This window comes from Ochotona curzoniae, unplaced genomic scaffold (assembly GCF_017591425.1).
Source record: "Ochotona curzoniae isolate NIBS_2020 unplaced genomic scaffold, NIBS_Ocur_1.0 scaffold_2587, whole genome shotgun sequence".
Lineage (NCBI taxonomy): Eukaryota > Metazoa > Chordata > Mammalia > Lagomorpha > Ochotonidae > Ochotona > Ochotona curzoniae.
Window position 1 is genome coordinate 14040478 of NW_024467096.1, and position 25946 is coordinate 14066423.

General features: G+C 45.3%; 1 protein-coding gene across 1 annotated transcript in view; it reads right to left on the reverse strand.

Moving 5' to 3' along the window:
- Nucleotides 1-438: 438 nt before the first annotated feature.
- MCF2L2 (MCF.2 cell line derived transforming sequence-like 2) overlaps nucleotides 439-25946 on the reverse strand; it is a 232463-nt gene continuing 206955 nt past the window's right edge. The window contains exons 27-34 of the mRNA XM_041002575.1: nucleotides 18964-19179; nucleotides 17356-17448; nucleotides 17099-17183; nucleotides 14828-14855; nucleotides 12053-12150; nucleotides 1146-1234; nucleotides 664-779; nucleotides 439-580 (exon numbers count right to left, since the gene is read on the reverse strand). Coding sequence (XP_040858509.1) covers nucleotides 439-580; nucleotides 664-779; nucleotides 1146-1234; nucleotides 12053-12150; nucleotides 14828-14855; nucleotides 17099-17183; nucleotides 17356-17448; nucleotides 18964-19179 — 867 coding nt within the window. The remainder of the gene's footprint in view (nucleotides 581-663; nucleotides 780-1145; nucleotides 1235-12052; nucleotides 12151-14827; nucleotides 14856-17098; nucleotides 17184-17355; nucleotides 17449-18963; nucleotides 19180-25946) is intronic.

Genomic DNA, 25946 nt, shown 5'->3' on the forward strand with positions numbered 1-25946 from the left:
AACCGCCAAGCACTGGACGTTCTCGGGGGCGCACCTCTCGCAGGGCTCGGGTCGGGTTGCGCTGTTCTCAGCTCATTCCTTCCGGACCCTCGGGGAACTTGCTACCAGTCCGAAGGCGTTTTTTGAGGCTCACGTACGGGGCCGCAGGAGCGCAGTTGGAGAGGCCAGGGGTGCTGCTGAGCCTCTGCGACGCACACAGCAGAGCGGTCAGTTGGCGACGTGAGGAGCGTGCAGCCCCAGAGCCCGGGGGCTGAGTCCTGGGGATACAGGCTATCCTGACGCCTGCCTGGCCATCCTCGGGGTCCCCCGGCTGCGGCCGGCTGGCCTGCCTGGCCGACCCCAGCGCGGTCCTAGGACGCCCCCTCCCGGCCGTCAGATCCGCAGCGGTCGAGGCGACGAGGACCCGTTCCGCTAAAGCGGGGCGCCGAATGGCGCGGGTCAAGGATCAACGGAGCAGGAGGGTCTCAGGCGTCCTGCCCTTGCCTGCTCGGCCTTTGCCGGGAAACCCGCCGTCTGCCCCGCAGCGGCCTGCACGCCATGGGACACCGGGGCGCGCTCTTCAGTGGTGCGGCTCACAGCCCTGAAATTCCCAGAGGAGAGAGTTAGAGCCAGGGTGGGGGACTGGCAGCGGTGGTGGTGCCTCTTTCCCCTTCTGGCGCTCACCTCTCCTCCTCGTCGCCGTCTTGCTTCTCTGCTCGGGGGCTTTCTCCCCTTTCCGGGAGAACTGGCTTGGAGGCACAGGTTTCCTCCTCGTCGTCCAACTGGAAAAGTCCGGAGAGCTGGAAGAGGGACGCACCCTAGGACTCAGAGTCTCACCCTCCTCCATCCCCCAAGCCCTGCTTCTCCCTTCCCCTTTTCATCCCTGGACCATATGGGTTCCCAGCAAGAATCCTTAATTCTGAGAAGAAAACAGGAGCCTGGTTAAGGAGGCAGTGACTTAGGACCTGCTAGGCTAGGGCCACTCAGAGAGTCCAGGGACCCCAGCTTGGTGCTGGGTGAGGGCCAGGTCCTTACGGTGAGAATCACGCGCAGGAGGCGTGAGAGGAAGGGGCAGCGTGCAGCGGAGGGGAGAGGGAGGCGCACAGGCAGTTCGGATGACCGGGAAGAAGGGACCGCATGCAAGAGGCAAGGAAGGCAGGAGTTACGCTCAGAGCGCTGTTTTCCTTTTCCAGATCTTCTGTGCCTTCTCGACCTTCCGTGGTTTCCATGGAGACCAACTCCCCGCCAGAGCAGCCTTGGGGAGACAAAAAGACAGAGGGAGGCCTGGCTTAAGAGGGGATAGAAGGGCTGCCGGATGTGGCACTCAGTGCCCATCCCAGGGAAGGGCCTGCCCAAGGCCAACACCTGCCACACACTCAGTACTGTGCCATCTTTTACCAAGGGCTGCATTTGCTAGCTCACTATTTGTTTCTACAGCCCTCCAGGTGCAGGCTGGGAGGCAGCACAGGCACACAGCCCAGCTCCTGCTCATCGTGGAGGGTGCCTGGAGTTCCAAACACAACCTGTGGCTCCGTGGGGGGTAGGGAGAGCCAGGCACTGGGTTGAACCAAGAGGAGTTGTCAGGGCCCAGACTGCAGTCCAGGCAGTCCCCCCCGGTTGCTGGCACCAGAAGAGGATGCTGAAGGCTCTTCACAGGGCATGCTCCCTGGTGATGTGGCCCCAGCTGCCAATGCCTGGGGTGAAGGTGGAGACACCAGGAGCAGAATTTCCATGGTGCTTAGAGTGCAACCCCAGGGAGATCATCACCCCCCACACACCATCATGTACACACATGCCATTAGGAAAATTAAAACTAAAGTCTAGGCAGCAACACTGAACTTTGTAATCCCATCTGTCCTATCCTACCTGTTGGGTTCTGTTCTGCTCCACAGGACAAAGCAGTGGGGTGCTGCGGGGACAGGCATGGGCATTACAAGAAACAAACTGCACCTGCTGGCCCCTGGGTGTCTCCCCCAGGGCCCTGGGTTCTCAGCAGCAGACAACACCCCATCCTCCCTGAATTCCTCTCAGCTCCTGGAAGATACCAGTGTCCTCAGAAACTGCAGACCTTTCAGGAGGTGCATCAGCCCGAGCCCTGACAAGGAAGCTAGGGCAGCTCCTGGGCGTACAACCACTTGGGGGATCACCCACTAAGCTGCAGCCAAAGTGAGGTTTGCTGCAGCCCAAGTCAGGACCAGGGCCTGAGTGTGCTGATCCAGCAGAGTGGTCCCTGGCTCCAGCCCCTGCAGAGGCTATCTGCAGGTTGCTGGGCTGCCTGCTTAATCCCCTCAGGATAGACCGGCCCAGAACTCTGTGGTCCCAAGAGTCCTAGGTATTGCCATATTTCGGATGCTGACTGTCTCCCCAGGATCAACAGGTTAGAGATTTGATCCTTGCTGAATGACACTTTGTGTGTAAACCGATCGCAGCATTCGGAGGCAAGAGGCTTGGAGAGGAAGTTGAGTTAGATAGATCCTTGGGGTGAAGGCTCCAGAAGAAGATCTTGGCAGCTTTGGAAGTGACCACATGCTGTGCAGCGCACAGCCCGCTGCCACCTCGGGACCCTGGCAGCAAGATCATTCCTACTGGATTGGTGCTCCCCAGGGACTCGGTAGGGAGCACTCACAGCTTTGGGCTCATGCTCCCCAGGGACTCAGCAGGGAGCACTCACAGCTCTGGGCTCATGCTCCCCAGGGACTCAGCAGGGAGCACTCACAGTTCGTGGCTGATGCTCCCCACGGACTCAGCAGGGAGCACTCACAGCTCTGGGCTCATGCTCCTCAGGAACTCAGCAGGGAGCACTCACAGCTCTGGGCTCATGCTCCCCAGGGACTCAGCAGGGAGCACTCACAGCTCTGGGCTCATGCTCCTCAGGAACTCAGCAGGGAGCACTCACAGCTCTGGGCTCATGCTCCCCAGGGACTCAACAGGGAGCACTCACAGCTCTTGATACCACAGGGTCATATATACTGCTCAAGTCTGGGGGAGATGTGTCTGCCTCTGGCCCAACCTCATCGACACTTCAGGAAGAAAGCAGATTATAAACATGATCAGTGGCCTTGTAAAGAAGCACACCTCAGAAAACAAGCTAAATACACAGGCCCCTGACAAATATTCAAGGTAATTCTGGCAACATTTCCAGTGGTAGCTGCGGATGGCTCTGGTACCAGGCAAGCAGGTGGACTGGGAGAGCACCATGCCCCGACTCATTGAGCACTCGCAGGTACATGCCAAAGATGCAGGAAAGGTCAACAGGAATGGACACAGCAGGCTGCAGAAAGCGGAGCAGAGAGGCCGTCTCTTTGTCCTTGGGGGATGGGCTCACAGGGCATCGGCTTTCCAGGGCCCAGGGAGTCTAGTTCCGGCGTTGCACATTTAGAATTCCAAGCATTTATCTGACTTAAACAAACCGAATGAGATTTATTAACAAGGGAACCCATGAGTGACTTTAAGTGATAGCTTTACCCTTGCTGTCCACTGGATGGCGCAATGGGACCGCAGCGGAGCCTGCTCATGCAGCAGCTGCTCTGAACACAAGGGGGAACTCTACAGCAATTTTTTCTCTGTCCTTCACAGCTACACGCATTTTGAAGGGACCGCACCTAGCACATGAACGAAAGTGCATCTTTTCCACTTGGGGTTTGGGGAAGCCTTAAGGTGATGCCCAAGCTCTGGGCATTGCTTCCCTTCAGAAGTAACTGACTGGGATGGTATGCCATCAGAGCTGCACCTCAGAGAAGCCCACAATAGAATCCCAGAGTTACCCCTGTTTTGTAATGCACATAGGAAAAATGATTTAAGTACAAAGAAGCAAGGCATCCAGAGAGATGGGGCCTGTTTTCATTAGCCTGAGAGGGGAGGAGGTGCATTTTCTGTGATCAAATCATGGCTTGCATCCGGAGCAGTGTGGGATGGGGTCTTGAATTTGCAGAGTGGCTGGGCACTGGAGACAAAGACATTGCACAACCGAAACCCCACTTCCTAGTGCAGCAACCTTGCCCAGTTCCCCATTTCCTCAGATAAATATTTAGTCGAAGGTTTCAAGCTTTAATGTGACTCTAAAAAAAAAAAAAAGAAAGAAAAAGGGGAAAAAAAGAAACTATGCGATTGTGAAGAAAGAAAAGTTTAGATGATATTTACAGTGATCGTAATTGAATCTAGCCGATTCTCATTTTTCCTGGATTTTTAAAAAAGATTTATTTATCTTTATTGGATAGGTAGATTTACAGAAGGACAGAAAGAACTTCCATCCACTGGTTCACTGCTCAAATAGCTGCAACAGCCAGAGCTGAGCTGATCCGAAGCCAGGAGCCAGGAGCTTCCTCCAGGTCTCCCACGCGGGTGCAGAGTCCCAAGGACTTGTGGCCATCCCTGACTGCTTTCCCAGGCCACAGGCAGGGAGCTGGATGGGAAGTGGAGCAACTGTGACATGAACCAGTGCCCACATGGATCCCTGGCTTGCAAGAAGAGGATTACCGATTAAGCCTTCATGCTCAGCCTTTTTCTGGATATTTAAAAAATATTTATTTAATAAGAGTGACAGAGAGAGGGAGAGAGAGATAATCTGTCTTCTAGTCCATGGCTAGGATGAGGCCAGGACAAAGCCAGGGTGTGGATGGCCCCTGGGTGCCAGCACCTGGGCCATCTGCTGCTGCTTGTCCACGTGCATTGGTGGGGAGCTGGATCACAGGTGGAGCAGCCAGGACTCCAAACCTGAAGTCTGGAACTGTGTTATGGAACACCAGCAACAATGCCAGCCCCTGGATTTTCTATATCCTTTTTATGACCAGGAAAGGAAAATTTAAAATTTGCTTTAAAAACAAATTTCAAAAGCAAACATAAAAGAGTTCCCTTATGTATACTGATATTTGAATAAAGTCAATTGGTTAGGCTCCTAAAATACCCTACAATCGCTGATCAGAGAGGACTGTGCCAGGGCTTAGAGAGAAGGATGGAAGGTCTCTTTGTCTCCTCTCTCTCTTAGATAAATACTATTTAAAAATATATAAGACTCATTAAATCATTTGGAATGACAATCAAATTAAAATAATCATGAGATCATCTAGGCCCACATTAACTGCAAAGGTGTACAGGTTTGTACTGCACAGGACAGATGTGGCATCCCAAGCACAGCCTGCAGGGGGCGCCCATGGATCTCCACAAGAGGCTCTTTCTGCCCCCTCAGGTAGAATGGCTCTCCCCACACAGCCAGGGCTTTGCAAATCACAGATAAATATAAATTTAAAACTCAAAATCGGGCCAGGCGCAGTGGCCTAACGACTCAAGTCCTTGCCTTGTGCGCTGAGATTCCATATGAGCATGGGTTCTAATCTCAGCAGCCCTGCTTCCCATCCAACTCCCTGCTTGTGGCCTGGGAGGGGGTTGAGGATGACCCAAAGCCTTGGGACCCTGCACCTGCATGAAAAGGCTCCAGGGTCCTGGCTTTGGATTGGCTCAGCTTCAACCATTGCAGTCACTTGGGGAGTGAATCATCGGACAGAAGATCTTCCTCTCTGTCTCTCCTCTCTGTATAGCTGACTTTGCACTAAAAATAGATTTAAAAAAAAAAAAAAAAAACATCAAAACCTTCCCCTCAATCCAAGGCAGAAGCCCACTCCTTTCTGTGCACTGTCAGCTACCAGAGAGGGCTGGTTCCACAGCAGAAAGCCTACATCTGCCCTAACCAGGCCCACTGATCATGAGATTACTCAGGACCTCCCCACTTCCCCCTGGGGCCTTATCCCTGCATGATCAGTTTGTCTACCAGCAGGCAAAAAGAGCAGCTGCCATCCTGCAGGCAGGCACCTGCACTGCCCATCCAGAGGAGATAATGCCAGGGGCGTGTTTGACCAGCAGGTCAACATTGCATGCACTTGCAGCTGTGAGTGGGCAAGGAGCCAGCAGCCGGCGAGAGTTTGGCTCCCCCACTATGTGTGCCACTATCAGAAGTACCAGAAGGGGTGTGGGTAGTTGTACAAGAGTATGGTGGTTCCAGAATGGATGGGAGGGAGATAGGATTGACCACCACAGCAGGTGACAGAGACAAACTGAAGTAGGATTCCTACTACCTTCCCTGGTGGAAGTTGTCTCCCTTGGGAACTGAACTCACTCTAGACCCACTGACTCTGAAGTTGCAAGGATGGGGAGCACAAACTCTCCATGGGTCCCCAGGAGTGAAAGGAGTGAGGGGGCAGCTTCTTCACTTTCTCGCCTCCCAGCTTCATATGTTCTGCCTACTGGAGCACCACACCATTATACACCATTATACAGACCTACTGCACTCTGAAGAACAACATCTCATCCCTACAGTGCCACATCCAAACTGCGGCTCCATCTCATCCTCATGGGGCTGTGCCAATACATTATCCCACCAGCACCTTCTCAACCAGGTGGGTCTACTGTCCCAGGTCCACAGTTCCTCCTGTTTTGCCACAAAGGAGTCTCTTGATAGATGTACAGTCATTTGACTGGTCGCATCTAGCCTGTAGCAGTCTGATGGAATCAGCTTGGCTCAGCACTGCTCTCTGCTGGGATGTTGCACCTCCACTACAGCAGCAACAGCAAGAGGAGCCGCGATGATGGGCTGGGTCCCTGCACAGCCTCCCCATTCTGCCACCACCTGCAGAAGTGCCAAGGAGGAGGCCAGATGACATCCACTGGCCAAGTCATCAAGTTGGCTTGATCATTTGGTTACGTCTCTTCATGGATTATCTACAGTAGGCATTAAAGCACCATTCAAAGAGCTTTGCATAGGATTTGTTTGAGACCAAGACAGAGAAAGACAGCCCCCAGCTCCTGGTTCACGCCCCAGAGACCCACTGTGACCAGTGCTGGGCTGTGGCTGCATCCAGCATTTGGGAATACAGTCCAGGACTTCCACCTGGCTGCTAGGAACTCATTTATTTGTCCCACCCCTGCTGCATCCCAGGGTCTGCAGCGAGCAGGAAGCTGCAGCTAGGAACTGAAGCCAGGTGCTCCAGTGTGAGATGTGGGCAACCTAACTGCTAGAAATGCTCCCTTAAAATTTCTACTCCTTCTTGTCTGTCTGTGTGCCTCTGCCTTGGTCAAGTCACATTTCAATCTGACCCTACTACTTGTTCTGGAAGGAATTAGGAAGGAGAGTGGGGACGAACCTGGGGACAAGCAAACATTATCCCTTGCCCCTGGCTGAGTCAGAGGGAGAGGGAAAAGCCGACTGTCCCACAAAGAGTAGACTACTGCCAGTCCAGGGGCTCAGGGGACTGTATCCAGATACACTCACTCCATGTTTTAGGGTCCCTCATCTTTCCTATCAGGGCATGGTCTTACCTACTCCTCAAACGGCAGGTGGCAGATGTTTAGGCTGGGAACTCACCCACTTTCAAGTTCTGCCACGTATACTTTAGGCCAGTCTGTCCCTCTGGCGTAGGGGGCAACAGGTTAAATACTGGCAAGGACCCCATGATTCTCACCTGATGTTTAAATCAGTAACTCGTCCAAGTGTGGCACTTTCTCTATCTCTCAACCCTGCCACCCTGACAGATGATGTTTTCCCCACCTCTCTCAGCAACTGGAGACATTGCAGCAGGTGCTGCATCCCTGTCCGCCTTTCCCAGTCCAGGGTCACCCCAAGATGAAGGGCTTCGCAATGAAGCTGCTCCAGCAGGCCAGGGACGTGGGCTCCCCACAGCACACCCAAGCCAGTGACGGGGTCCTCAATGCTTTTGGCCCACAAGTGACCGAATAGCAGAATCCTATAGAGTGCGTGCTTGGATCAGTTGCCAAGAAAAATAGCGCAGTTTATTACTGAGAAAGGACTTTCAGAAGAACCTTAGGAAGCAAAGAGGACAGAGAGGAATAGCTGCATTGTATGTTAAGGCTGCGTTCTGCTTTTTAACAAGCCACCAAACTTTTTGCCAAGTGGCTGGATCCGTGTGCATTCCAACCAGCAAGGAAGACCTCGTATTGCCCCCCATGTTTACCAGCATTCGAGGCTGTCAGTGTAGTGTGGCACCTTTCATAGCTTAACTCTGAGGGCTCTGTGGGTTATCAGTGGGTTATCCACCAATCTTCTCACTGAGTGTTCAATGACTGTGTGTGTGTGTACAACTAACTAGTGAAAAAGTCCCCCAAGCTCATCTCAGTAGAATAGGCATTGCACTGTTAGCTTTTCATCTCTTAAAACCAGCCCACCTCCTGACACTGAGAGCAAGTGCATATATCCACTGACACAGCATACAGGGACTGACACAGAAAGGCCTGGTCACAGTCTGAAGCTAACCTTACACTGGCACACACTCCTTTCTTGTGTCTGCTCACCCCATGGCTTTGGGTCTGATGACCTTAAGTATTCAACAGAGAGATAGGAAGGAAGGAAGGAAGGAAGGAAGGAAGGAAGGAAGGAAGGAAGGAAGGAAGGAAGGAAGGAAGGAAGGAAGGAAGGAAGGAAAGAAGGAAGAAAGGAAGGAAGGAAGGAAGGGAGGAAGGGAGGGAGGGAGGGAGGGAGGAAGGAAGGGAAGAAGGAAGGAAGGAAGGGAAGAAGGAAGGGAAGAAAGGAAGGAAGGAAGGAAGGAAGGAAGGAAGGAAGGAAGGAAGGAAGGAAGGAAGGAAAGAAAGAGGGAAGGAAGGAAGGAAGGAAGGAAGGAAGAAAGGAAGGAAAGAGGGAAGGAAGGAAGGAAGGAAGGAAGGAAGGAAGGAAGGAAGGAAGGAAGAAGGAAGGGAAGAAGGAAGGAAGGAAGGAGGAAGGAAGGAAGGAAGGAAGGAAGGGAAGAAGGAAGGAAGGCAGGAAGGGAAGAAGGAAGGCAGGAAGGAAAGAAGGAAGGAAGGCAGGAAGGGAAGAAGGAAGGAAGGAAGGAAGGAAGGAAGGGAAGAAGGAAGGAAGGCAGGAAAGAGGGAAGGAAGGAAGGAAGGAGGCAGGCAGGAAGGGAAGAAGGAAGGCAGGAAGGGAAGAAGGAAGGCAGGAAGGAAAGAAGGAAGGAAGGAAGGAAGAAGGAAGGAAAGAGGGAAGGAAGGAAGGAAAGAGGGAAGGAAGGAAGGAAGGAAGGAAGGAAGGAAGGAAGGAAGGAAGGAAGGAAGAAAGGAAGGAAGGGAGGGAGGGAAGAGGGAAGGAAGGAAGGAAGGAAGGAAGGAAGGAAGGAAGGAAGGAAGGAAGGAAGGAAGGAAGGAAGGAAGGAAGGAAGGAAGGAAGAAGGAAGGAAGGAAGGAAGGAAGGAAGGAAGAAGGAAGGAAGGAAGGAGGAAGGAAGGAAGGAAGGAAGGAAGGAAGGAAGGAAGAAGGAAGGAAGGAAGGAAGGAAGAAGGAAGGAAGGAAGGAGGGAAGGAAGGAAGGAAAGAAGGAAGGAAGGAAGGAAGGGAAGAGGGAAGGAAGGGAAGAAGGAAGGAAGGCAGGAAGGGAAGAAGGAAGGAAGGCAGGAAGGGAAGAAGGAAGGCAGGAAGGAAGGGAAGAAGGAAGGAAGGAAGGAAGGGAAGAAGGAAGAAAGGAAGGAAGGAAGGAAAGAGGGAAGGAAGGAAGGAAGGAAGGAAGGAAGGAAGGAAGGAAGGAAGAAGGAAGGAAGAAAGGAAGGAAGGAAAGAGGGAAGGAAGGAAGGAAGGGAAGAAGGAAGGAAGGAAGGCAGGAAGGAAGGAAGGCAGGAAGGAAGGAAGGAAGGAAGGAAGGAAGGAAGGAAGGAAGGAAGGAAGGAAGGAAGGAAGGAAGGAAGGAAGGAAAGAAGGAAGGAAGGAAGGAAGGAAGGAAGGAAGGAAGGAAGGAAGGAAGGAAGGAAGGTAGAATAGACATTTGAGTAATACACATCTTCATGTTCTGAATGAGTAAAGAGCTATGATCAGCAAATTTGAAGATTTTTTTCCAACGTTGTCCCTTCTAGCCTCCAGCAAATGTTCTTATCAAGACCTCTTTATGGCACTCCTGGCACATGAGGGAAGAGCTTAAACCCCTCATGAAAACAATATACTTATGACTTGTTTGATAGGTTCAGTCTTTTCTCCCTGAGAAGTATCACTCAGTAAATGAATGAGAATAGATTGAGAAATGCTATCTCAACACACTTTACTGGTCTGTTGAGCACCTAAAAAAAAAAATTAATCCAGTGCTGGTGGGGGAGGTCTTCCTTCACTTTGATTTTTTTTAAAGATTTATTTATTTTTATCAGAAAGTCAGATATACAAAGAGGAGAGAGAAAGAGAGGAAGATTTTCCATCCGATGGTTCACTCCCCAAGTGGCCACAACGGCTGAAGCTGAGCCAATCCGAAGCCAGAAGCCAGGAGCTTCTCCGGGTCTCCCACATGCATGCAGGGTCCCAAGGCTTTGGGCTGTCCTTGATTGCTTTCCCAGGTCACAGGCAGGGAGCTGGATGGGAAGCAGGGCAGTCAGGATTAGAACTGGTGCCCATATGGGATCCTTGAGCATTCAAGACAAGGACTTTTACCACTAAGCAATCGTGCTGGGCCCAAGTGTTTTGTTTGTTTGTTTTTAAATAGAGGATGCTAGCATGTGACTCTACCCCATTACCACATTAAATCTAAGTATTATAGGGTACAACAGATGAAAATTTGATTTCATTTTTTCTCAAAAGAAGTTTCTCACAAACTAACCAAAAATCTCTATTTGAAACCAAAGCATAAAAATCCATTGCTCTAGGGGCCAGCAGACTAGGGTGGTTAATCCCCTGCTCAAAGCACAGGCATCCCATATGGGCATTGGTTCTAGTCTCGGATGCTCCATTTCCAGTCCAACTCCCTGCTAATGGCCTAGGAGAGTAGTTAATGGTCAACACTCTGGGCCTCTTGCACCCAGGAGCAACCCAGAAGAAGCTCCTGGATCCCAATTTTGGATCAGCCCAGCTCTGGCCACTGGGACCATTTGGCCATTCGGGGAGTGGACCAGTGAATGAGAGGTTTGTCTCCCTGATTTTCTCTTTCAGACAAGAATATCTTTAAAAAATACATAGCTCCAAGAGATCCTGTTCCAATTCATCAAGGAACAAGTCTTATCACGAAAATATTTAGGGATAATATTCTAGGAATATTCACCAATCAAGATTTTTTGAAGTCGGATATTTCCTCATTTGTACTAAGAAGAAAACAGGTCACATTTTATTTTCCAAGTATACCATTGCATAATAGGTCCACATACCCTAATTAAGAATTACTGCCATGGCAGATGATATTGCTATCACCTTTTCTTGCTCAAGACTGAACATCTGATTTCTTCATTCTCTGACCCTCTTGTTGCCTTTCATGCCCCTTAGCACCCCAGGGTCTAGAAGCCTGAGGCAGAAACACACTGGTTAGCCTTGCCCTGGCATGAATGGACAAAGCTGGAAAGAGAGCCCTCCCTAACCCAACCATGCTGGAACCCTCATGTCAGATTTCTGGTCTCCAGAGCTGCGAGAAGATCAATTTCTATTATTCTGGCCATTCCATAGATAGAATTCAATGTGTGACTGTCTAGGCTAATGAAGACATCAGTCAAAATCAAGACTCTCAATACTAAATTCCATGGGCAGTACTAAAGTATAATCTAGAAAGTTCCTGGGAAAAAATTTATCTTTTGTTTACATAATAAATAAAAGGAGGAAGAGCCAAAAGGAAAAAGTGCACACTCAAAGCCCCATAAATACACAGCTTACTTTTGTATCACTTGAAATAGAGAAATGCCTCCCATTGCCTCCATTTTCAACCCCCTGCTCCATTCTGAGCACAGGAAAATCAATGCACAAAGCAGCCAGGGATCACATCTGGTGGGGAAATAACGGGACAAGAACTCTTGACCTTCCCATGGAAAGCTTGGGAGAGCAACAGAAATAGAGGCTGGCCGTTCTTGTCACGCACTTTTCCCTATAGTCATTTCCTTCGCCCTCTTCTGTAGGGCAAGCGTCTTATCAACATGAGTCAATTTCTTCATATTAATCCTGACCTAAGTAGATTTCCACAGATAAACAGGAAATTGATTTCATACCACACAGAGGGCATCAATGCCCTTCTTTCTCTCCTCTTCTAAGTAAGCAGGATCTGGACCCAATGTTGTCTTCCCCAGCATCTACGTCCCTTGAGTTCCTCCATGGTTTCTGTGCTTCACTCTCTCTTTGATTCCTACCTTTAGTCCTATGCTTGCTGGGCACTGGGTCTCGCTTGCTAGTGGAGATTCTTTCTAGGTTTTCCACCCATGGAACACATTTAACTCCACTGTTTCTACTTGAAAGAAAAACGCATGCACAGGAAAGTGTGGCATGCACATGCTTCCCTGGAGCAGCTGAAGAAGCAGTGCTGGCTCCCAGCAGGTCACGCCCGTGGGAAAGTGTCTCCTCACTCACCTGAACTCTAAGACCTGCCTCTACTCTGCGGATGCCATTCTGTAAGGGATCAGTCCAAGGGCACCACTGGGTAGAGTATGCAGCTCACACATAGGTTAAAAAGATGAGAAGTGAAGAGCAGGACTCCTTTTCTTATCTCCTTAAAAACTGACTCATTATAGCACGCTCCTTCCTTCTCTCTTTGCTGGAAATGCCAACTATCAAAGAAACTTGCGGAACATATGAGTTCAATGAACCAATGGGTGGGAGGTTTGGGATACACCTGAGCAGAACTCCATCATTCCCATTCTTTGCTCGCAGCATAGTTTGCTGCTTCATCTGGCTGCTCACTGAGGTCCTTTCATTTGCATGCTCACCAAACAGACTGGGCACCATAACAAGTGCCCAGGGGCCTTAGTATAGGAGGCAGCAGGGAAACTAAAACTAACAGGATCACTCCTATGCCCTTAAATGAATTTGTGTTCTGGTAGGAAGGAAAATGTAAATGGAGCCCAGCAAATGCTATAGGAGAGCATGCTCATACGCACTGGATGCAATGGAGGGAGAGCCACTCAGCTGTCTTCTAGAGCCCTCACCCCTTCCTTGTTGCTTATCTCTGGGGTAGGGCTGGTGTGGTTCCGTAAGTGTCAGGCCAAAAGATCATTAATAAGGTAGCTCTTGTAGCAGAACTGAGTCACAGGGTATAAGTTTCACTCAACGTGCATAGACTGAGTACTCCCTGAGAGAGAGAAAGTTGACAGAAATAGAAAAATGGGCACCACTGAAACTTAAGACTAGCCAAAGTATAAGCACATACAGCTCCCAGATAAGGAGGAATGAAGAAAGGGAAGTGAAGATCAGAATTCCACATAAAGAGAGGAAGCTGCAGGAATCAACATCAGAGGGTACTTTGACCTACTCAGCAAGTTAGAAGGCAGGGAAGCCTGGAGAAAATGAGAGAACTGGAGGCTCTGATAGGAAAGCCCAAGAAAACAGCAAGAGGCCAGGACAACCAGCAAGAGAACGACAGAACCCAGGAAAGAGGAATGGGGCCACTGGTTATTGAGAAACCAGGATTTTCCAAAAATTGGAAACCTCACATGATAAGTTGAGTGTTGAAAAAAAAATAATCTATAACAGTAATCACATAGAATCATATGAATTTGACACTGGTTAGGGAAAAACAATCAAGTTTTTACCTAGCACTTGTTTTCTATTGTAGATTCCTCCTGCCTGGAATTAGTCAAAGACCAACAACAAAAATAAAGTCCTCTCACACATACACTAATTTGAGTTGATTTTAAATATGCACACATGGGCCCAGAGAGAGTACTATAAAAACATGTCAAAGTGTGTAAGTCTTAATCTCCTTTTCCTAGTAACTTGGAAAAGGTTTCTGCAGCCCCCAGCTCACCTAGTCCTGGAATTCTGTTCCAGGCCCATAGCCCATGCGGGGCAGTCCCCTGCAAGCCTGGGTTCTGGGTCTATCTGGCTTGCTTCATGTTGAATTCAGGGATAATGCCCATGAAGGGCTTAGTTTGTCCATATGATATCAAATTATAAGACTGGGTGAGGAATAGATTAAGAGTCCTTGGGATAACGATAAAAATCACTCCCCCTCCCCCGCTTTTTTTTTTTTTTTTTTTGCTCAGACACTAACTATCCCAGGTTTAAGAAAAGCAACAGATCTCAACCTCCAGTAATTCTCCATCACCTACAATAGTGTTAAATGCAAACTTGGAGCCCTGGAGTCTCATCTCCTGAGGTTCCCGCTAGTCCTGGATCTCGCTCACTCACACAGCTCACTGCAGGCCCTCTCTCCATTCTGAGAGCCTATGCTGTTTGTGTCACCCCTGTCACTCCTGAGGACATTTCATCAGACCCTGCTTGGGGGACCAGGCTCCTGAAAATGACTTGTGCTACTGACAAGCTGGGTGAAAGCCACACCTTGTTTCCATATCCATAAAAGGAAAGGGCTGGACAATGCCCAGGGGCCATTACAGTTCAATGGGATTTTTCCATTCATCTAAATTCCATGCTAGGTTCTGGTTTGGTTTCTTAACTAGATTCTTACAACCGAGAAAGCGCAATGCCAGCCCTTGAAGTGGACTTGAAAAATGTGATTCTGTACTATTCACGGAATAAATGTCATGCCTTTGTAAAACAACATGAGTCTTCTTCTGCAAGACACAGCTGGTTAGTGGGACTCTATTAAAACTTCAGTGGTAGATTAAGCTCCATGCCATTAAGAAATTAACTTATTTATAGATCACCAAATTGATCTGGAGGTGTTACAATCCCAATCAGCATTTTTGAGGAAATTGCTTAACTAAACCTCTATGATAGTTAGTCCTCTGATTACATAAGTTTATGTGTCAACCAACCATTTATTAACAATATTGGGGAGCCCAGTGCTGTAGACTAATGGCTAAAGTCCTTGCTTTGCACATGCCAGGATCCCATATGGGCACTGGTTTTAATCTCAGTGGCCCCACTTCCCCTCCAGCTCCCTGCTTGTGGCCTGGGAAAGCAACCGAGGATGGCCCAAGACTTTGGGACCCTGCACCTGTGTGGGAGACCTGGAGGAGGCTCCTGGCTTTGGATTGGCTCAGCTCCGGCCACTGCAGCCGCTTGGGGAGTGAAACATCCGACAGAAGATCTTCCTCTCTGTCTCTCCTCTCTGTATATACACCTTTCCAATAATAAATAAATAAATCTGTTTTTAAAAACACTATAAACTCCTAGAGGAAAGCACAGATAGAAATCCTCATGACCTGGGATTAGGCAATGGTTTCTCAGATATAACATCTAAAACACAACCAACCAACCAAAAAAACAGACAAGTCAGACCTCACCAAAATAAACACTTTATTGGAAAAGAGGCAACTCACAGAACAGTGAAAATACTTGAAATCATGTGTCTGAAAAGAGTGTAGAAATACACACATACACACAATGTGCAACTCAACCAAGAGACAAGAGACTTAAAAATGGGCAAAGAGACTTAAAAATGGGCAAAGAAATTGAACAGAGAGTTCTTCAAAGAAAATATATGAAAGGCCAATAAGTGCATGGAAAAAAAATTCAGCATCACTAGTCACGAGGAAAGCACATAAAGCTATAGTAAAGTACCACTTCGGATCCACTAGGAGTCAATCACAACCATAACAATGACAATAATGGACAATACCAAGTGTTGGTGAGACACGGGAGAAAATAGAGCCCTTCTACACTGCTAATTGAGTATGAAATGGTGTTACTATTTTGGGAAACAATTTGGAACTCCCTCAGAAAGTTAACATAGAGACCACATTTTGCCCAGCATGTCTGTCCCATGTACCCAAGAAATTTTGAAAATAAGTTCCAAAAACTCAGCAACTCCAATGTTCATCAACTGACGAATGGGTAAACAAGTAGGGCTGCTGTTAATTGAACGTGTCCTGCAAAGTTCATGTGTTAGAAACATGATCCCCAACATGGTGGTGCCTAGAAGGACCTAAAGGAAGCTGTATGGGGGCATGAGGGAGGTAGTGCTGTACTACAGGAATGAGTGTGCTAGTCTATAAACAGGATCCATGTAAAGGGCTGAGTTCTCCACACCTCTGGCCCATCTATTTTCTGCCATGTGACAGTGCAGAGAAGACCCTCCCCAAATGCTTCAATCTTGGACTTCACCACTTCTAGAACTGGAAGCCAAGAAAGTCAGTTCATTTCCAATTATCCAGTTCATACTATCCTGTGACAGCAGCACAAAATGGACTATGAGAATGGAATAACCATATGGTGAACTATTATTTAATCATAAAAAGAAATTAAGTATTGAACATGCTACAACCTGAATAAAGCTTGACAAAATTATACAAATGAAAGACATCAGATGGAAAGGGCCATGTTTCATATTATCACATATGCTTACAATGTCTAGAATAGGAAAAGCCACTAGAGACAGAAAGTATATTAGTGGTGACAGGGGTGGGGGAAGGAGATGAGAGATCATGGCTAATTGGTACAGGACTGGGAGCAGACTGTGAAAATGTTTTGGAAACAGAATTAGATGGGCAATGGTTATGTAATTTTTGAAGAGTTAAAACTTATTGTATACTTCTTATACTTTGTATTGTATACTTCGAGGGTATTTTATGGTATGTTAATTATGCCTCAACATTTAAAGTGTTGTACCTTCTGAAAGCTAGCATGGTGTTGAATCTCTACTGACACTTTCTTAAATAGCCTTGGAGTTTTGGACTGAAAAGTTGACCTGGAGCCCAGCACTGTGGGCCAGGCTGTGGTCTGTGATGCCAGCCTCCCAAATGTGTGGTCATCACAGCTCTTCCAACTCTGAGCTAGCACCTTGCTAATGTACCCAGCAAAGGCAGCGGAAAACGATTCAACTAACTGGGGTTCTGACAACCATGTGAGGCAGACATTTGAGGACTGAACCAAATGATACAAGAGCGCCATCTCTCTCTCCACAACCCATTCTGCGCGCGCACGCGCGTGTGTGTGTGTGTGTGTGTGTGTGTGTGTGTGTGTGTGCATTTCTTCCCCTTCTCTCTTACTAATCTCCCTTTCAAATAAATTCTGAATAGGTATATATATATTTTAAAATTCATCTGGCAATTGGCATGAGAAGGAATATAACTGAAAGAAACACATCTACATAACCACAACCAACCACACAAAAATAACTCACACAATCTAAAGGAAGCACAGGTGCATGCAGGGACTGTGAAAACATGGCCACTGTTATCTTAACATTATTTGAACCATTGTAATAATATCCACAGTCCACAGACCCACCGATCAAAAAGATGAAAGCAGTGTAACTCTGAATTAAAGTTAGGAGGGGCCCCTACCTTTAACATTGTTTTCTTGTTCCACCAGTAATTTACTTATTTCTGAAAACCAGCAATCTCTGATTTCTTTTGAGGTGGCCTGTATTTAAGACAAGAAATCACGAGAATATGAGAATATAATCCCTGGAACACTCATCGCACAGTGTTCTCTAAGGGACCTTTAGAAGGATGTGAATGGCATCACTTGGCAAGCGATGGGAACATAGCAGGGAGAGAGTAGCAGATACCCTGGAGGAAAGTACGAGTTTTACCTGCAGGATGTATTTCTCCAATCCACTTCGGCTGGCAATTTCAAACTTTTTATTGCTCCCCCTTCCAACCTGGCGAATTGAAAGTGTCGCCAACTATTGCAAAGAAAGAAGAGAAGTGCTCAGTACCATTATTTTCAGAGAGCAAAATTACACCTGGAGAGGACACAGGTCACAGTGGTTATGATACCATTTTTAGGGCCCGGCACGGTAGCCTAGTGGATGGAGTCCTTGCTTTGCATGCATCCCAGATCCCATATGGGTACCAGTTTGTGTCCCAGTGACCCCACTTCCCATTCAGCTCCCTGCTTGGGGCCTGGGAAAGTAGTCAAGGACAGCCCAAAGCCTTGGGACCCTGCACCCGTGTGGGAGACCCAGAGGAGGCTCTGTGCTCCTGGCTTTGGATCCTCTCAGTTCTGGCCGTCATGGTCACTTGGGGAGTAAATCAGCAGATGTCTCTTCTCCTCTATGTATATTTGGCTTTCCAATAAAAATAAATACATCTTTTTTAAAAGATACCATTTTGAATGCTGGCTTTCCTTAATGGAATGGCTGAGGTTGAGTCTTAGCTCTGCTTCTCATTCCAGCTTCCTGCTAATGTGCCTCTGGGAGGCAGCTTGCCACCCATCGAGCAGCCCAGGACTGAGTTCTTAGCTCCAGGCATTTGCCTTGCCCATGCCCCGCTTGTTGCAGGTATTCTGGGAGATGAATCTGTAAGTGGAAGATTTGTGTCTGTCTCTGTCTCTCTTTGTCAAATACATTAATTTTGAAAACTACTCTTTAACTCTCATTTTTTTTTATAATTCCTCTTCTTCCGTCTTCCTTCCACATATTTTGTTTACTCTGCGTATGGCCCCATGAAGACATGAAGCACAGTCAGGTACGCTGTTATGTGCCTTGCGTTTCAGAATGCAGCATGGACGTCACCTTTCTATCAGGAGAGTTGTGGTACTCAAATGTCAAGTGAAGAGTTTGTGTCTTGTTTCACAAATCTCTCCAGAACGGGAACTGAATGAGTGTCTACTAGGACACAGAAAAAATAAGGGCTACCATCAGGAATTAGTAGCTTCAGTCAGAAGAGCAAAAATGTGTGTGGGCATGTGGATGAGTAAAACAGCCAGCTGGCATTGAAATATTTTCTGTAACAAAGGGAACAGGTGACACTTTATATAATAGACAATGATTCCTAAACCAACCCCCCCACCGGGATCAGGATATTACTTACTCTTGTACACAACCATGTGAAGTTGAGAAGGGCAAATCTAAAATGACATTCCACCCAGCCCTAAATTCATCCAGTCTTTCACCTGTTTTCCTGGAGAATAGAGGGCCCTTCTACTAATACTTAGGTTAGAAAGGTTATATACCTACCATACCAACACTTTTCTGTAACTTTCCCTCCCTAGCGGAAAGGGAGCCTTGTGCCAGCTGACCCTGGAGTCAGGCAGGCTGAGCAATGGATTCTGGCTCTCCTGTGTGGTATTTGACAAGTTAAATTTACCTCTCTAACCTTCATCTTCCTCATCTGTAAAATAGGATGATCTCTCTCACTCTCTCTCCCTCCCTCCCCCTCCCGCCTCTCTCTCTAGTTGTGATGGGTATGGTTGGTACCTTCATAGACTTCTTGAAGCTGTAATGAGGAGACAGCCCCTGGTCACTGGGCTCCATTCGGATCTTACAGAACACTATTCCCTTTTCAAATAGGTAGATTTGCCGCTGGCTGGGCTTAAATCGAATAAAATCCTTCATTTTGTAGCGATCTTTGTGAATTGTCCAGATGTTGAAGGGGCCCTGCATCAACAGCTTGCCCAGTTTTCCGATGTCATCCTTTTAGAAACAGACACACAGAGAGAGAAGTGGTTACAAAGACAGAACTCCTAGGGGTGATATTTTGAATTACAAAGCCTGCTGCTTATTTGAGGTGAACAATTCTCAATTTCCTACCCAGGCTGATCTGTGAGTAAATCCAGATCATAAACATGTAAGTTCACAGATCATAGCACCATACAGTGAAGTAAAGAAATAAATTCAGCCAGGTAAGGAATTTACACAAGCATGTTAGAAATACCTGAACCATAGGCACCAAATGCTAGAATACCTGGCTACATAAAATAATTGCTAATGGATTTAAAGGGATATATAGACTCCAACACAATAATACTAATATTAAACACTCTACTAACTTTAATGGACAGGTTTACAAGATAGAACCTTAGCAAAGAAACAACAGAACCCAATTACACAATAGGAAAAATGAACTTAGTCAATATTTACAGAACCTTTCATCCTACAAACTCAGAATGCATATTTTTTCACTAGTACATGAAATCTCATCCATGCTAGATCGTATTCTAAATCATAATACAAGCCTCAGCAAATTTAAAAGAATTGGAATCACACCATTTATTTTCTTAGATCATCAGGGAATGAAACTGGAGACTAGCAAGTCAAAATACTCCAGTAAATACGCAAACACTCGGAAACTGAACAACACACTGCTGAATTAACGATAGGTTAAAGAACTCAAAAGGAAATAAAAGTTCCTTGAAACTAATGAAAATGTTAACACAACATATTGAAATTTATGAGACACAGCAAAAGCAATGCTAACAGAGAAATTCATCGCAATTAGTGTCTATATTAAGAAATTAGAAAGGCTCGAGGTAAACAAATTAACTACATATCTGAATGAGATAGAAAAACAGCAGCAAACTAATCCCAAAAGTAGAAGAAAAAATAATTAAAATTAGAGAATAAATAAATAAATTACAACCAAAAAAACAATACAAAAGATTAACAAATCAAAGAGCTGGTTATTTAAAAAAAAAAAAAAGAACAAAATATATACACCATTAGGCAAGCTAATAAAGAAACAGAAGATCAAGACACAAATTAATAAACTCAGAGACGATAAAGGAGTTGTAACAATGCATACCATGGACATATAATAAATCACCACGAACAATTATAAACAATTATATGACAGAAAATTGGAAAGCCTAGAATAAGTGCACAGATGTGTTGACACATGTAATTTACTGAAACTAACACAAGGACATTGGAAATCTAAACCAGTAACTAGAGCAGATATTTAATCAGCAATTAAACCCCTCCCAACAAAGAAAAGTCCAAGACAGGATAGCTTCACAGTTGAATTCTATCAAGCATTTCAAGAAGAACCAACTCCAATTCTTCACAGCCTATTCAAAACAACAGAAAGAGAGGCAACCCTCCCAAATTCCTTCTATGAGCTAACATCATCTTAATTCCTAAAGAGAACTATAGACCAAGATTCCTAATGAACACAGACACAAAATTCCTCAACAAAACACTGACCAACAGAATCCAATAATACATCAGACAGATCATCCACATGGACCAAATGGAATTTATCTCTGCCATGCAGGGATGATTTAACAAATACAAACCAATAAACATGATACACCACATCAACAAAATGAAAAGTAAAAGCCATATGATCATTTGAATAGATACAGAGAAAGCATTTGATAAAATCCAACATTATTTCATGCTAAAAACTCTAGACAAGTAAGGCATAGAAGAAAAATTTCACAACACAATCAAAGTAATGTGTAGGATGTCCACTCTCACCATTGCTAGTCAACAATGATATTGGAAGCCCTAATCAGAGTTACCAGGCAAGACAAAGAAAGTAAAGGAATCTAATTTGGAAATAAGTCAAATGATCTCTGTTCCACAGACAACATGATTCTCTGCATAGGAGAATCAAAAGACTCAACAAAAAGACTACTGGAATTCAAGAGAGTTTGGCAAGGAAGTAGGAATATAAAATTAATTAACATAAATTGGTGGCCTTAGTATACATAAACAATTCGGTGGCAGAGAAAAAATTTGTAAGATCAATTCCATTCAAAATAGTAGAAAAGAATCTCAAGTACCTCGGGAAAAGCCTAACCAAAGATGTAAAGGACCTCTACAATGAAAACTATAAAACATTAAAGAAGAAATAGAAGAGGACAATAAAAGGTGGAGAAATTTCCTAGATTGGTAGAATCAACATCATAAAAGTGTCCATATTATTGAAAGTAATCTACAGATTCTATGCAATCCCAATCCCAACAACATTTTCCACAGAGCTAGAAAAGAGGACTAAAAAATTTAAACTGAAATACAAGAGACTCTGAATAACCAAAGTCACTTTAAATCATAAAAGCATCGGGAAGAATCACATAACAAGACCTTATGATGTATTATAGGGCAATGATATTTAAAACACTCTGGTACCGGTACAAAAACAGGGAAGAAGATCAGTGGAACAGAATAGAGACATCAAAAATGAGTCTACACATGTACAGCCAACTAATCTTCAACAAGATAAATGAAACAACCCAGGGAAGGGTAGTGTCTTCAAAGAAATGCTGCTCAGAAGATTGGAAAACAGCCTGCAAAAGTAAGAGGCAAGGCCCCTACCTTTTACCTTATTAAAAAATCAGCACTAAAAAGACTGAGGATCTAAACCTACACTCAGATGTCATCAAGCTACTAGAGGAAAACACAGGGGCAAAGGCTTTTTAGAAAAGACATCAAAAGCATAGGCAGTTAAAGACAAAATAAACAAATGGGACTACATCAAACTAAGAGGCTTCTGTACAGTGAAGGATACAATCAATAAAGGGAAGAGGCATACAACAGAATGGGAGAGGGACTAGTATTTAGGATAAAGAGCTCCAGAAACACTCAGAAATAGCAAAACAAACTGTTTAAGAATGCACAAGGATATGAACAGATATTTCTCAAAAGACAAAATTCAAAAAGCTCACACCCATATGAAAAAAATGCTCAGGTCCCACCAACTATTAGGGGAATGTAAATAAAAACTACAGTGAAGTTCCATCTAACTCTAGTGATGGGACTATTTCTTTTTATATATACAGAGATCAGCAACTAACAATTGTTAGAAAGGATATGGGGAAAAAGTTACCCTGTCAGTGAGAATGTAAACTAGTACAATCACTTTAGAAGTCTTATGAAAGGTACTCAGAATCAATCTACAATAAGACCAAACCAACCTATGCCTGGGTATATATCCAAAGGAAATGAAATCTGTACATGAAAGAGTGACCTGTAGCACAATTCACAATGGCAAAGACACTGAACTAACCCAGATGCCCATCAACAGAGCAATGGATAAAGAAACTGTGCTTCCTCTGTACTGGATGGAATCATGTTCTTCAAACAACTGGAATTCCAAAATGTAACCTTACCTAGAAAGATCTTTGCAGATGTAATTGGTTAGGATGAGGACATCGTGGATTACGGTAGTCCCGATTAAGAGAGGGAAAGGAAGGAAGGAAGGAAGGAAGGAAGGTAGGAAGGAAGGGAGGGAGGGAGGGAGGGAGGGAGGAATTGTGGTACAGTTATTCGGTGGAATACTACTCAGCCCTAAAGAGGAGTGAAATCTTGCCATTTGTAACAAAATGGTCCCAGCTGAGAGCCATTCATTCTGCTTAGTGAAGTAAGGCAAAGATTAAATAAATATCTCTAATATAAAACAATGAAAACACAAAGTGCTATATATACATGTAAACAAAGTAAACAAGAAAAAATGTAAACATATATATATATTTTTAAAGATTTATTTATTTTTATTACAAAGTCAGATATACAGAGAGGAGGAGAGACAGAGAGAAAAATCTTCTGTCCGATGATTCACTCCCCAAGGGACCGTAATGGCCGGTGCTGTGCTAATCCAAAGCCAGGAGTCAGGAACTTCCTCCAGGTCTCCTGTGAGGGTGCAGGGTCCCAAAGCATTGGACTGTCCTCGACTGCCTTCCCAGGCCACAAGTAGGGAGCTAGATGGGAAGCAGGGCTGCCGGGACTAGAACCAGTGCCCATATGGGATCCCAGTGCGTTCAAGGCAAGGACTTTAGTTGCTGGGCCATTGTGCCAGGCCCTATTTGCGCATATACATTATATATATATATATATATATATATATAATGTATATATATATATGTACACATATATATGTATATATATATATTATGTATATATAATACACAAGGGAGACTAGCATACCAGGCAGTAAAGGTTCCATGCAATATGCATCTCTACTTTCAAATAAAAGTAATAGTCCCAATGAAACTTTTAAATATGCCTTAAAATATGATATTAGGCTTTCTACCTTGCCTGTATTTATCATGTCACATGTCAAAAGTTAAGCTTGTAACTTATACTAAGGGTCTTACACTAAAGGGAAAAAGGTTGGGAGGAGAAGATAGGGAGGGATGAAGGGGAGGGAGAGGGATGAATCCCTGTATGTATAAAAAGCTATTATGGAAAACAAAAAAAAATTAGAAAGAAACATCAATAAAGAAAGAAATATTTGAATTGAAGGGACTGTATTCTGATTTTTTGTCCTGTAATTAATTTTAGCTTACAGAATTCTATTTCTTTTTCAGTGTGCTTGATATATGACAATCTACTTTAAAAGGGCAAGAAATTAACACTTTAATTGCATTCAAGGGACAGATATTTTTCTGCATTATGGATTCATGATAACCACGGTTCTGTGTGAATCTTAGCATCTGCTTCAGGGACATGATAACCTGAGAACAGGAGCTTGCTCAGAAAGGATAGTACAACCCTGTCTTCATAATCTTGTAACACTGTTCCCTGATCCTCATTCCTTCCCACCCTGGTCAATCCTATAATCACCATCAAATAAATAAAATAACTTTTAAGAAGAGAGAGAGAGAGAAGAACATTTGAATGGGACCATGACAAAGAAATTCCACTGAGTTTTGTATAGCTGAGGGAAATCTCTATAACTTCTGGGAGTTAGCATTCAGAAAAAGATGTACTTTATTTATACTTGAGTGGGCATTTGTAGCAAGTTGTCATCTATGTTAAGCAACCTATGAATGTCTTTTGTAAGTGAACCGACCATATTTAAGAAGTTCTAAATTAAAGATTGCCCAGCAATAAACCCCAGGCATTTTCAGGGTGTTTATAAATCTCACTCTGTGTTAACTTTCCTTTTTGCTTTGTTAGGTTTCAATATGTAAGTCAGGGTGGATGAATAAGTAGCCCTGGACATAAGGCGATCTTTGCTAGGAGCACAACACACCTGCTGTGTGTTGCTTAGGCTAGCTTGATCATGTTCTAAGACAGATGGGTGTCTGGTTCATGAGGACCTCAGAGCAGAATTTTACTAAGAGTACCCCCCTTGGGGACCCACTCAGTCATAATTTTTCCAGCCCTTGGTGATCGCTTTGTCTTTTGAACCCATTCAATTTGCTCTCAGGATAAACACTGCAAGTAATACTCTTTACTGAAGGCAATAGGGGGTGCTTACTATTTGCTCCATAAACAAATGTTATTAAGAGTTTTCATATTAAAATGTTTATGCCCCATATAATTTAAAAAAATAATAATGTTACAAAAGTATATAAGAGGATACTTCAAAATTTCATAGAAAAATATATACAAACATTTTAGGAAAAGTACAGGAATGCCATTAGAAAGACATAAGAGAGAAATCTCTCCCACACAAGTGTTCCTAAGTCAAGGCGTATATAACATCTAGAACCACATCACACAACACATGGATGATTGCACTTGTGTTTTAAGTAGAAATGTTCATTGGGGTGCATATGGTATGGAGGCATCACTTTGGGTATAGCCATAAAAGCAATGCTAAAAGGCCAGAATGATGGGGGCAGGGAGAACAGGTCCAGGTGTATACTCTAATAACTTGGAGATAACTGTGTGATATAACACGCTGTTAGGGAGAAAACAGCCCTGCCCACAGCCCTGCTGTACTTTGTACTTTATCACCTCTGAACTCTCTCACCCCACCCGCAGCCGCAAGTACTACCTTGTACCCTGTAGGCATTTGCCCAAGGTATGTGAAGGCAGACAGAGGTCAACAGCTGCCCATAGGGCCAGATGAAAACTGACGGGCTGAGTGGCCAGGGTGATCCCCCCTCAAGGGAAAAAAATTGGTGAGGCAGCAGTAGCCAGCAGTTACAGCTGTGAGATGTTTTAGAAAGCAGGTGCTGGAATAAATGAGAAGGTTTAGAAAACAGTGAGTCACCAGAAACTATGAGAAAGAGGAAAAGAGTCTGACAGGAAGAACCAGTCGGCAGGTGCCAAGAGGAAAGGAGAGTGGGCACACCTGGCACACACTGGCAGGACACACAGGCAAAACCTCAACTTCTTCCTGAAGCCAAGGCCCTAGCACTGCTGTAGATCATGGACATGTCTGTTCAGTTCCTATCTCTGTGAGTTGGGCTCCGTCACTGCTATGACCCCTCCTGAGGTTCCAAAGGTTGGCTTTTACAGGAAGCTCATCCTGACTAGAGGCTACGGGAAGTCACTGCTGAACCAGCTGAGTGCAGCTGAAATTAAAGATTGTATATCATCTGGGTCCCCTTGCACAAATGTCCTTAAGACCATGCTCATGCTGAGATTAGATATCTCAGTGCCTGAGGTCTCCAAGGTGAGGGTGTGCACCCTGGATGATGTAGGTTAGCATGCACACCTCCAGGATATATGTCTGTCTGATATAAAGTCTTCATTTCATCAAAAATTAGTCCAGTGCTTCCTCT